General features: G+C 44.9%; 2 protein-coding genes across 3 annotated transcripts in view; one reads left to right on the top strand and one right to left on the bottom strand.

Annotated features, from left to right (window-relative positions):
* The first annotated feature begins 2,741 nt into the window (after window positions 1-2,741).
* LOC146208271 (sodium-dependent nutrient amino acid transporter 1-like) overlaps window positions 2,742-13,431 on the top strand; it is a 140,450-nt gene continuing 129,760 nt past the window's right edge. The window contains exon 1 of one of the 2 annotated variants that reach the window (XM_084592425.1): window positions 2,742-3,065. In XM_084592425.1, the coding sequence (XP_084448551.1) occupies window positions 2,898-3,065 (168 nt within the window). In that variant the 5' untranslated portion in view covers window positions 2,742-2,897. The remainder of the gene's footprint in view (window positions 3,066-13,431) is intronic. The other variant, XM_084592421.1, reaches the window with a different exon arrangement.
* Window positions 6,912-13,431, bottom strand: part of LOC146208272 (kelch-like protein 10) — a 38,596-nt gene continuing 32,076 nt past the window's right edge. Inside the window, exons 10-12 of the mRNA XM_084592405.1 lie at window positions 12,718-12,837; window positions 8,363-8,488; window positions 6,912-7,230 (exon numbers count right to left, since the gene is read on the bottom strand). Coding sequence (XP_084448531.1) covers window positions 7,217-7,230; window positions 8,363-8,488; window positions 12,718-12,837 — 260 coding nt within the window. The 3' untranslated portion in view covers window positions 6,912-7,216. The remainder of the gene's footprint in view (window positions 7,231-8,362; window positions 8,489-12,717; window positions 12,838-13,431) is intronic.

Genomic DNA, 13,431 nt, shown 5'->3' on the forward strand with positions numbered 1-13,431 from the left:
TCTGAAAATCGCTTCTAAGAGAACCGCACCCCTCCTCTGTACCCCCGCTATCCCACGGCCGCTACGCGCCGAGCGGCGAACGTGGCACCCCTGTTGCACGTCGCGCCCTCTCGCGGGAGTCGGTTCTTGTCATCGCAAAAGCGGCCCACTCTCCTGCGCCGGTCGTCACACTGCCCAATATTCTAGAGCACTATACCATTGGTCCGTCTCGCTGACTGACGGGAGAATGATGGGTGTCTACCGCTCGCAGCGCGCTTTTCCCTCGCCACGACCAGACAATCCAGCCGCACGCGCTCCCTCGACCGTTCTTTTTTTTTTTTTTCGCGCTCGCGGAGAGCCACGCCCCACCTCCCGCCAAACGCGGAGGAGGAAGGGGAATTTGTATTGCGGAGGCTAGACGACCTCGGGCAGGAGAGTGAAAAACCTTTGCGAGGGAACGGAGGAGAGAGGCATGACAGAATCGGATGATTGCGGTGGCTGTAACTGCGTTATTGTTACTCTTTTCAAAAACATTTTGCGGACTTGCGTTCTAGGGGCGAAGTCTCACAGTCACCGGGGAAGAAAATATTTTCGACCGGAGGGTGGACAGTGGGCCTTTAAAATGCGTCAGCAACTTCATCCATCGCTCTTACGGATCTACGGCGGCCACGTTTAGAGGGGGGCAACACAAAATGCGCTCAAGTGCATGTACGGAGTCACGACATGTTAAATAACTCCGGGCGGCTTAAATTAACCGGTGCTTGCCATTAGGTGGTGCACCCTCGTTGCCCACGTATCGCCTTGCATATTTAACGCCGCAATTTACATGTTTAAAGCAAAGGCTTCACTAGCCTCATTACGCGAAAATCGGGTCGCCGACGTGTGGACTCGATGGTACCACAAAACGACTTCAGGTGTCCACAGAAACAAGAATTGGTAAACAAGTTGCGTCGAACCATGCACACGATAAAAACAATTCGTTGTGATTTAACTCTGGTTAACCTTAGTTGAATTGCAATAGCAACGGCGGAAGCTTCTTTTGCGTGCTACATTATTCCATTATCGCACCCTGTCAGTGTAAGGTGCTACATTATTGGGGACACTTAAGCTCATCCTTTAAGAGTATGACGCGAGAGGGTAAGTTATCAGCCTTCTGCTTCTGCTCCTCCTCCTCGGCTGTTCAAGGTCAAGCGTGGCGTCCGCCGGGGATACGCAATGGCTCGAAACCTGGCGCAGTATTGCTATCGCAATAAAAGACGAGACACAGGCGCTACTCACAACTAAATTCCACGATGTATCTCATATAAGGCGAAGTTTAAAGATCAAAGAAGGGTGGAATGAAAGAGAGGGGACGCGAAAAAATGACCATCGGGAACCCAATGGCAAGGAAACGACCCAAAAAAATCCCGTTAATGGATAGCAGCATCTAAAAACTTTCATAAAAAACATACACAAAACCTCGCACAACCTGTGGAAAGTGGCCAACAGGCATGGCTTGAGTGTCGCTTTTTCGGCTCCCAACAAGCTGGGAAAGCTGTACCCCCGATTCTGCAACTCAAGAAAAGAGGGTTGCCAGATAAAGCATGACTCTCCGTTTACGAATTGTTCTGTTGGAGTGGTCTATGCTATTCCCTTAACGTGTGTAAAGCTTTTTGTTAGCCAAACCGGCCGATGTATCAACGAGCGTTTGGGGGTCCATGCACGAAATTTATCAGATTTGAAATACAAGTACGCACATTTGGTCGCGCATGTAATCAAGTGCAACGGATGCGGGGCTTGGTTGAATGTGACGAAGACTCTTGAAAAGAGCAAGGATAAAACGGCACGTGTTAGTTTGAAGGCATTTTACATTAGGAAGTATGGCAGGAGGTATATCAGCACCCCTTCATTATCTCTTCTTGCCTCCAACCGGTTTTTCGGGCTGTTTCCTTGCCACTGCGTTCCCGACGGTCGTTTTTTTGCCCCTCTCTTTCATCCCACTCTTCTTTCCCCTTGAAAATTCGCCTTATATAAGGTACCTCGTGGTTGCAATAAAATTTAGTTGTGAGTATAGCGCCTTTGTCTCGTCTTCTTTCTTGTGGTGTGCATGGTTGGGCGCAATATTTTCATCAATTCAAGTATGCACCAACTAGCCCAATAAGTGGTGTTAACCCACAGAAATAAGTGTGACAAATACTGCGTCTTTTCCTTCCTGTGAAACAATTATTCATGCAGACGGCTCGCACCGAAGGGGCGCTGGCATGTCTTGGCGCGCCGAAACGGAACGGACCAGGGAGAAACGTATTTCTGCAGTTTTTTCTTTCTCCGATTCTTTCTCTCTTCTATTTCTTTTTTTTTTTTCAAAGCCTCTTATTTCTACATTACGCCTCATTTTCTTCGAGCAGAGGAGCTTTTTTCTGTGCACTATGTATAATTGTGATTATGTGGTTCGCCTGTGTAGTCGTGCGCCCTCCGGTCTTTCATAGTTAGCCTGGCGCGGCTTTCCTTTACAATCATCAACCAACTGGCCTCCGTTCCTGCCGTGTACCATGATGACCTATACTTTCTGTGCTCTCAAGCAGCGGCATGCGCGCACACTTTATGCCTGCAGTCATGCACTGATAAGGATACACTTTTCCACTGAAACTGCAGCCCGCTATTTGGCCGTCGCCTTCCGCCGCAAAACCTTTCCATGCCATACTGCCTCTTTTTTTTTTTATTTTTGTTTCTCTAGTGTTACGTCGGTATCGCTGCCCGAAGAAAAAAAGGAACGGTCCGCACCGGCCTGTCCGTACTCTTCTTTATTTCATGTTTGGATGAGGACCTATGATAACGGGGCTTGCTGGGTTTATTACGCGAGAAGCAGGCCTTCTACGACGGGACACTAAGTTGAGGTTGCTTATGCACGGTTATCTCTTTTGCATATATGGTCCCAAGTTATGCATGTGCGACTGTTGAAACACGCTGCAAAGGGTTGCTGGCCGAGCTGCTGTTGTACTGAGTGCCCCACGTCGATCGCGGCGCTCTACTGGACGTGGTTGTCAGCGGTGTACGAACTTCGCGACTGCGAGGACCGCCTGCCGATGGAGAACGTTAAGAGCTGCGCAGTAAGTTTTGACAAACGTTGATTTTGGCACCTGCTTTGAAGCAGTTTTTCTCTTCTTATAAGTGAAAGGCGTCGTATTTCTAAGAATTTTCCGCGATGCGTTTCAAGGGCGGATTTAAAAAACGAAAAATGGAAGAAAATGCCTCGTCCTTAAGTGCCATATTCGGTGCAGAAAATATGTATTGAAATTCAACTATTTTGGTTTGGTTTGTGGGGTTTAACGTCCCAAAGCAACTCCGGCTATGAGAGACGCCGTAGTGGAGGACTCCTGAAATTTCGACCACTTGGGGTTCTGTAACATGCATTGACATCGCATAGCACACGGGCGCCTTGCTTTTCGCCTTCATCGAAAAGCTGCCGCCGAGGCCGGGATTCGATCCCGCGTCCTTGGGAACAGTAGTCAAGCGCCGTAACCACTGCGTCACGCGCAGTGGCTTTCGCCGCATAAAAAAAAAAAAAAAAGAAATGTTACAAATGTATACGAGAAAAACCTTTATTTAGAAGCACATGGCGCCATAACATTTTTTGCTGGGCACCTGAACCGGGCCTTCAGGAAGGTGACGAAAATGCATGTGAAAAAAGAGAAAGGATACTCATAAGTACCCTTAACAGTCGATTGCCATATGTACATTGTTGGTCAAAAGTCCTGAAGCCAAAGGATTTTCGTCTCAGCTGCAAAATGTAGCCGTCATGCCACCATTAAAGCCCAAATGGCGTTTAGAAAGCTATGAAAAGATTTATTATCGCACCAAGGAACTGTCTTATAGCCATGCATTACCCATTAGTCATTAATGATGCCATGACGGCTTCATTTTGTGGCTGTGACGAGAATCATCTGGCCTCAGGGCTTTTGACCAAGTACATTATTAATTAATAATTCTATAAGAGCGAGTTGGCGGGCTAGTTGGTTCTGTATGGGATGGAACAGCTCAAAGGGCGGGACACGGGGAGTCAAAGAAGGACACACATGGGCGCTGTCTACGAATTAAATTTTTATTTGGAAAAACAGATTATATAGCACAGGAAAAAATGGGGTGTTACATCGATAACAGTGATGCTTGGTCACCGGTAGTCAGAAGATAGTCACGTCAGTGAGTTAAACGCGTTCATGAATGACGTTGCGGTGAAATCGGGTGAGAGGGCCGTCGCGCGAATAACAGATAACACGAATGAATGTGAAGTTAAAAACCTAAAAGGTTGATTTCTGGGGCTTAACGTCCCAAAGCGTCTCAGGCTATGATAGAAGCCGTAGTGGAGGACTCGGGAAATTTCGACCACATGGTGTCCTTTAACGTGCACTGACATCGCACAGCACATGGACGCCACTCCGTTTCCTCTCCATCGAAAATAAGCTGCAGAGACAGAGATTGGATCCCGCTTCCTTGGGCAGGGTGGTTACGGCAGGTGAAATCGAAGATGCCTAAAAAGCTAAAATCTTCAAAAGCGGAAAACCACGAGGTGTAGAGGGCCTACGGGCGAAAAAACACTATAAAACCGGTCAGAGATTTAAAAGGCGACGATAATCAAGCCAAAAACTCAGGGATGGAACGATGCAGCACAAACACAGGGACAGCGAGCCAATCACCAGCAGCTGGGCATGCGTTGTGATCGGTTCACTATTCTTGTCTTTGGGTTTTATCGTTCAACTCTTGGCTTTTCACCACGATTTGTCTGTAGCCGTTAGGTGCATATTAAAATGATAATTTTGTTGTGTACTTAGACGAGCTGAGTTCGTAATATCAGTTTCCGTTCCTCTTTCATTAGCATCAGTTTAAATAAAAGCCATAGAAACTATCTGCAACCGAAAAGTTCGTTCCGCCAATCTTGTCTCTGCAAGACTACTCGCCAAGTTTCCAAGTTTTGTTTCTCACCTTTCTTTTTCTCGCCATGGAACAAATTTGTTTCTGTCGCTGCAGGTTCTGCCCGCGGTTCGGTCTGTCTTGGTACGCATACTTACTGCATCGTTTTGTTTACGTTCCCAGTGCCAGCCCTATGCGGCGTGATTGGCTGCGTTGATAAGCTATACAACAAAGAAATAAAAGCGGCGATAGCTACCGTGCTTGCATCCCCACGAGAACTGAAAACTTCCCCTTCTATACGAGCGGACGCGGACCCATGGCTTCACTTCGGAGCCAAGTCTACTTTTTTTTTTTCTCCCGAGTTCCGCAGAGACTTCACACAAGATCCGTGGTTAGGTTTAATCGCGTTATATAGTGATTTCACGCTAACACGATTAGTACAAACCGAACACTGGCGCAAAATAAAGCATATGCAGGCGGTGGCTTAATTTAGAGCCACCCCGCGCGAATGAGTAGTGGTGAAGGCATGAAAGCTTCGTATCTCGCATTTTTGTGCCCTGAAAGGCCTAGAATGGCTATTACTGCGCTCCACGTGATCATTCATTTGGGCTAATACATTTTACTATCCGCTGTACTTTAGATTCATGCTTATTTTTTGTTATTGTATAAAGTGACAGGTCGTACCTGTGCGCCTCAACAAAATTTGTCTGAGTGGCTGTTTATAAACGGGTAGATAAAATCTTCACGCATGAATGTAGAATGCTGTCTGTATTCTTCATGGCGTGCGAAGCGTTGCGCCTATAAGCGATTAAAGCGAGCGCCAAACCACTAGAATCTCCTTATCACCTCCTTATTCTCCTCCATGACGGACCTCCACAAGGGAGCGGATTTTTCCGCGGCACACGGGGCTAAGAGTGCAGGGGACAATATGCCGACTGGCGGCCGAGCTCCAAGGCTCGGCCGAAGGTCGGCGCGATGCGTTCAGTGTCACGAAGGCCGCGATGCAGGTTAGCGCTCGCCCTATGTGTGTCGGCCGCCGTGCTCCAAGGTTACGTACCCGGAAAAAGAAAGGACACTCCGGGGCAAGGGCGAACCGACGCGCTATTATGACATCACATTCGTCTTCTCACGTGTCGCGCGCTGCGCACTCCCGGACGGCTTCCCGTTGGAACCCTTGAATGGATGGTCGCGACGCCCCTATCGAAATGGGGCGATGGGGGGCGCCACCAGGCGCGGAAGTTTTTCTGTTTATAAAATTTATACCTGTTAACCAACCATAATTCCAACCATAATTCCAACCATATTCCAACTATAATTAGGCGTGTCATTTAATTCTCAAGATTTGTTTCTTGGTTCCCTGATCCCTACCGTGGACATATTCACATTATCTCGTTAGCACTGAACCTTATGGTCTAAAATATTATCTGATCTGGCAGCATCGACATCGGCATACGGCATTCCAGCGACACTCAATTGTTGCTTCGAACTTAAGTCTGAAGCGGCAATTGAATGTCTTTGGGAATGCCTCAGTATTGGATTGCCACACACTGACTAAATCACGTTCTATAAGGCATATATTTTTATCGGCACGTTTCATGACACGTGGATTCGGATTTCACCAATGGCATGTAGCTGTCCTTTCCATTGGTTTCTTCTAAATTATATAAGTAATTAAAAGGCATGCCTTCTGAGGCCGAAACACTTGGTTTCTATCTAGACTATAATGGGTCTACGTAAGATGCAAATGTAAATTGGTTTATATGAAAAGAAAAAAGCGCTATCTGCCGCACTTTCTCGGTAGACGCCTGAATCGCGGCGTAAGGGGAAGGGGGGAGATGGGAGTAAAAGAGGAAAAAAGAGAAAGAGGTGCCGTAGCGGAAGGCTGCGGCATAGTGCGGACCACCTGGAGAGCTTATAAGTTCACTGACATCACACATAACACACAGTCGCCTTTGTGTTTCACCTTCATCGAACTTGGAAACTTTGAGAACCTCAAACCTTTATTTTTCTAAACAGGTCAGCAACCAACACCGCTATCAGCACACAGCTTTATTGAGAACCAAGCGCTTGAGAACAGACAGTATGCACAAGGTTTGAATTAAAACAATCTCCTTTCTGGTCACCTCCAATTTTTTTTATTTCATTGTCTAATCGAATTAGCAACCGAGATCCTATCCTGCAATGGAATGGAATAGATAAGCTCATCGTAGTCCATTTTTACATCTCGGTTGCTGGTGGCCTTGAGGATAAAAAATGCGAGACGATGGGACATACAAGACGCGAGCGTTGACAGCACTTCCCAAAGTGCGGCACCGAAAAAAGAAAAAAGAAAAAGAAGGATGCGGTCGCCTGGTCACAGCCATACCTCTGCAGAGACAGAAATGAAAGGAATTAGATTAGATTAGATCGATGAGATTAGGCTAGGCTAAAATAAGGTGAAAACATAGAACTATGCTGTCGACAAGCATGCGAATGGTTTGTGGAGAGTGTAACTGAGATCAAGAGAGTGTTAAATAGCAGCTCTGTCTTATGGAACGCGGAGCTGTTAGCGTCTTTCATGCAACACGTCATTCGAAACTGCAAAAACGAGCGAACCCTACAGCTTAGCTTACAATTTTCAATACGCTTAATAATGATGATGCCATTTTTCTTCTTGTTAATGATGCGTAAGATATTCCTGTATATGGATCATCACGTGGTTTTCGCCTACGATCATTAAACCATTTTTAATTGAGTTTTCTTCCCTCACAAGTTTTGGTCATAGGCGGATGTCACGTGGCATTTGCTTAGAGAATGAAGTTTAACATATCTGTACTTTATTTTCTGCTTCTATGTCATAAGCTTGCAAGACGCTTTTATAAGGTGCATTTTGAAATATTCCATTCACATATCCGGTGCTCCTTAGTTTGCCACGTTGTGCGAGAGATGGCAGCTTTTTCACACAGGGATGAAAAAGAAAAATGTCGGGGAGACTTGTTTTTTCACGACAAAATACTTGTTTGAGCTGGCTAATTAGAAAAATAAAAATTGTAATATCCACAAAAATATTTACAAAAACGGGGGCCGAGCTCAGTAAAGTTTTCAGGGCGTCAACCGACATGATGTGAAATATCATACGGCACAGTTCCCACCACGAATGCTCAGTGGCGACTTTTAAAATGTCCTGTGCAGCGTTCAGCAAATGACGAAACTCGTTAGAAAGTCCCACAATTGAGAAATGAACGCTAGAAAAATTATAGCAAGTGGAGGAACTGACCTCCTGTAAATTGTCCTCATTTAAAATAAAGTGCCAAAAATTGTCAAACGTTTGCAAAGGTACAATATTATTCATGAAATTATTACATTTCATGACTTTGTTGTTTCCGTTTCATACAGGTGAATTGCATTTACGTCCCACCGTGAAAGGCAAATAGAATCAAAAATAACATATCGACGCAGTTCAATTGCGTACGGTACCGTTTTTGCGAATAAATAAAGCAATTGAAATAGAGTAGCTCACCTGGATTAGGCACATCCTGAACAATGCAGGCGGTCGATGCACTGCAGTTCGTGCTGATCGCTTGAGCTGGATACCATTTACGACCTTGGATGTCGTACCGCTCCATCAGTGATATGGTTGTCAGTCCTGGTGGAGCGAGAATAAGGGCGGAGTTAAAATATTGAGGGTGAGCATCATTAACTATTGCTTACTCAGTGACTCCTAGCGAATGATTCCAATAACCAAGAGTAATGAGCGCAAAAATAACGCTCTCTGCCCATGTTAAAAGACCATGACGTATTGGGACTTTATTGCTTTCAGTTTGTCCGGGCGAAGCTGGCCTATATATCTGTTCCATTACTTCGTCTCAGCTATGGGAAAGTGGTGACGCTAACCGATTATTAACAATTCTGAAGTCTTCAATGTACCGTCTTTCTTAAAGGTAACCAAACAACAAGGTTTGTTTTCCAATTGTACAGCAGTGCTCTTACGGTTACATAATAACCAAAAGGTTTTAGGATTTGTGAGGTTAAACGCCCCAAAGTGACTAAGGCTGTGAGAGATGCTGTAGTGAGGGGCTCCGGAAATTTCGACCCCCTGGGGTTCTTTAACGTGCAGTTACATCGCACAGCACACGGGCGCCTAGCTCTGCCTCTATTGAAAAGAGGCCGCGGAGGTGACGATGAGGAGAAGGGTTTTCGTTACCCAATGATAGATCTAAATGACTGCCGTAAGCGCTACGCTGCATGGCTTTCATTGCTTGGTTATCTTTTTGCAAAGGCGGCGCACCATAATTTCGCACTGCCATCGGATGACTCTAGAGCAATGAGTGAAAATTTAGGTTAACTGTTTTTGTCAACCATCGTAGCCACGAAACGTAAAGAGCAACTTCGTTTTCTTTTAGCATTTCTGAGTCTATAACAACATCAAGTTTCTTACCAACCTTACCAAGTCCCGTATGCTGTCACAAAACCAATCAAATACGCGTTGATTAGCTAAACTGGCGACTAAGTTACAGCTATAGTTGATGCTTATCTAAAACGAACAAAAGAAAGCCTTTGTGCCGCTGCAAACGTAGCGCCAAAATAGAGGATCATGCGTCCGGTGACGTTCATGCACCCAAGTTTACTCGTAGAAATCTCGCCGATTGAGGGCACGGAACGGAAAAAAAAATATTTATTTACTCTGAAACGAAACATCGAAGCTCTGCAAAATGTGTCACAAATAATGGTTGGTTGGTTGGTTGGTTTGTGGGGTTTAACGTCCCAAAGCGACTCAGGCTATGAGAGACGCCGTAGTGGAGGACTCCGGAAATTTCGACCACCTGGGGTTCTTTAACGTGCACTGACATGGGCGCCTTGCTTTTCGCCTCCATCGAAAAGCTGCCGCCGAGGCCGGGATTCGATCCCGCGTCCTTGCCAACTGCATAATTACTTCCCAGTTCAGTCTAACGCTTCACTGAGTTACATAATCGCCTGGTTAGCGCAATAGCTTCTCGATTTCCTCCCCGCCGTTATATCGAAATCGGTATTACCACGACCACAAATTTTCTTTCACCCCGTCGCAAACCAAGATGTGGTCAGATTAATTCAACGAGATAATAAACGTGCGCCGTTAAAAAAAAAAATGTAACCACCCATCGCGTAGATGATGTCTCTATTGTGTGGATCATTCATTGTTTATGAAATGAAATCAGCTGTAATTGGAAGAGGAAAAGTAGGCTGTCATTGTCATAAAATATAGTACATTCACTTCAGGCCCTCCATGCAGATATCAGTTAGTATCAACAAAATGACACAGTATGGCACTGAAAGTTCCAGTAAAATGACACGTACACTGAAAGTTCCAGTAAAATCCAAGAAAGTCGAAAAAATGCAGGAGTTGCCCTTCAAGCTTGCTACAAGGAAAATGGAGGTTCCCATCTTTCTCACCCCTAGTTATACTTGTCCTGCGACCATAAGCAAGAAATTCCTTGGCGCTTTCAACACTAGCCAGAAAATTCTCTAAACCGATTCTGTGCAGCCTCAGGTTCAGCTTCTCTTGCAGCGAAAGTGGTTCTCTTCCTAAACACACGTGTATTCAAAGAAGCGTAAACAGGTTCTTTCTGAGGACTAAGTGTCTTGAATTATTGATATTTGAATCTCCGAGGTCCACTGTGGGCTATATGTATTAATACAAGCCCTATAAAAGCGCCGTAAATTACGTGAAACTTTACATTACACAGTTCAGTATTTTTCGAAAAGAAAGAGACAGTCTACTGACTTTGTCAACATTTTTTTCCTCTTTCGAAAGCTCCATAGCCAAATTAATAACCGGCTGCGGGATGAGAAACATTGCAGAGCAATACAAAACAATTTGTCTGTACTGTGTTCTCATTTTAATGATAGTAGATGGCGTCTGCAAGCATGACGTGGGCACGGCATACAGTTAGTATAGTAACGTTATGCCTCTAGAACAAAATGACTAGCTCGCTCTGTAGGTTGCGTGCAAAACGTGTTGTTAACTAATATGCACCGATTGTGTTAGCACGGATTGAGAGTACTAAGATAGCTTTATATAGAATAAACTGAATAATAATATTAATAAACCCGGTGATATCTACCACAAATACCGGAAGCCGTTTTTGACTGATGTAGCGCTGCCGATGGCAGTGCTACTACAAATATAGTGGCGTCTTTGGTTGCGTTATTTTAGGTTTTGGAGCTATGTTAAAAGTGAATCAAGCAAGATAAAAACTAAAAGCAGATGTAATTGGAAGAGGAAAAGTAGGCTGCCTTAAGTTATTATTAACAGAAAGAACTGCCTGTGTGACGATGTGGCATTGTCATAAAATACAGCGCGCTGCAGAATTAGAGGCGCGATGTAGAATGTTTCTCCCAGCTAAACCGCGGAATCCTTGCAGTTCAAATTTCGCACAGAAATCACATTTTGTCGCTAGTATTTTTTATTACTAAATTTGTTTGGGGTACTTGCCTGATTCGATCAGAAGAAGTCAGATGTTCCCATCACCTGCGGCGGCGGCGACACCAGACGAACCGTTGCCCTAGCGATGGGACTGGTGGCGCCACCTCATGCTGCTTACAACAACTCAAACCTTCTGCCAGAAACGTTCGCCCCCTCTGCTACAGAGTTGTTGTAAGCAGCATGAGGTGGCGCCACCAGTCCCATCGCTGGGGCAGCGGTTCGTTTGGCGTCGCCGCCGCCGCAGGCGATGGGAACATCTGACTTCTTCTGATCGAATCAGGCAAGTACCCCAAACAAATTTAGTATTAAAAAATACTAGCGACAAAATGTGATTTCTGTGCGAAATTTGAACTGCAAGGATTCCGCGGTTTAGCTGGGAGAAGCATTCTACATCGCGCCTCTATTGTGCAACACCCTATATAGTACATTCGCTTCAGGCCCTCCATGCAGATATCAGTTAGTAGCAACAAAATGACACAGTGCGGCGCCACCATTCACTAAAACCGATTTTCTTGATCAACTTTATACAGGCCTGTATAAAAATTTCATGTCAAAACTAAGATGTTCTCTCGATACTGTCACCACATGGTGAAATCTACCAGAATATGGCAGTATACTCGTCGCAGGCAGTGTACTCTCCTTTAATCAAGAAAGCTTATGACTGGATACATTTAGTGAGAAACAAAGGCTGTAACGACGACAAGAATATTGGCATGCTTTTAAAACGGTTAGTGACAGTATAAACCCTGCAGAGAGGTGAATTATTACACGATCTATTCCTTATAAGATTTATGGTGCCACTTTGTACGTATATATATTTTTTTGTTAGCGGGCTAGTTCAAGCGACCACCTTTCAGTTATGCAATTACGGTGACAGCGGCAATTTGTTTCTTTTTTTTTTATACAGGCCTGTACAAAGTTTGTCAAGAAAATTGGTTTTAGTGAATGGTGGCGCCATACTGTGTCATTTTGTTGATACTAACTGATATCTGCATGGAGGGCCTGAAGTGAATGTACTATATTTTATGACAATGCCACATCGTCACACAGCCAGTTCTTTCTGTTAATATCAACTTAAGGCAGCCTACTTTTCCTCTTCCAATTACAGCTGATTTCATTTCATAAACAATGAATGATCCACACAATAGAGCATGCTGCATCTCTTTTATAGCAGCGAACAGCAATACGAGAATAACATCTTCAAATAGTGATTTCATTTCGTCGTACCATGTATCCCGAATTGTGACCAGAAGGAATTCCATCTAACCACTTTATACCTCCGGTCTTAGTATCTTCTGGACTGACTTGTAATGTCCATACTATTGGCTTCAGCGAGGGCTACCCACTAAATGCGCCGAGACGTTCTGTGCTCACTTGAGCGCATAAGCGAGATGCTTGCATTGTGTACACACCACTGAACCCTCCTATGACGTAGATGGATCCCTCGAGGACGACGGAGGCGAAGTTACTCCTCGCATGGTTCATGGGGGGAAGCTCTACGACGCGGACCTTCCTGGTGTCGATCTGATCCACTGGAAGGACAAACGCGAAGAGAAAAAAATATTTGGTTTTAATTGCAAGCTGTTGCCGCTTGAAGTTGGCGACAAGTGTAGATGGCATAAAATCTGCAGGGTATAGAGGCTGAATATAGTAAATACCGCTTCTCACGTGCACGACATCCCGCCATTCAGAGGCTTATTGGCCTGGCAATACTGATTGGTCCAAACACAGTTACGTCACTCGTGATGTCTTAAGTATTCCCTTTATCTCACTGCGTGTGTCACGGGGGGATAAAGCTTTTTGCAGATGGATATTGAATTATGAATAAGCTACCATGCGTGACGTACGAGATCAAGAATAAATTATGAAGTTTTGAAAGGACACTAAAAGTATTTGAAGGTGGCGGAAAGTATATGTGGCAGAAGCAGCAGAGCAGTGTAAAAGTTCCGCGAGACCAAGAGAGAGAGGAAGGCAAACGCATGTTATGAAGAAAGCGGTAAAAGGCGCTTCTCATGTGAGCGCGGCGCCATTCTGACGATTAAAGTCCCTCATTAGAATATTAATAAACAAATTCCTCGCTGTTTCGTGTGCCTATTTTTGTTATTTTACTAAAACACCTGCATAAT

Source organism: Amblyomma maculatum, chromosome 1 (assembly GCF_055883805.1).
Source record: "Amblyomma maculatum isolate TAMU_Amacu chromosome 1, ASM5588380v1, whole genome shotgun sequence".
Classification (NCBI taxonomy): domain Eukaryota; kingdom Metazoa; phylum Arthropoda; class Arachnida; order Ixodida; family Ixodidae; genus Amblyomma; species Amblyomma maculatum.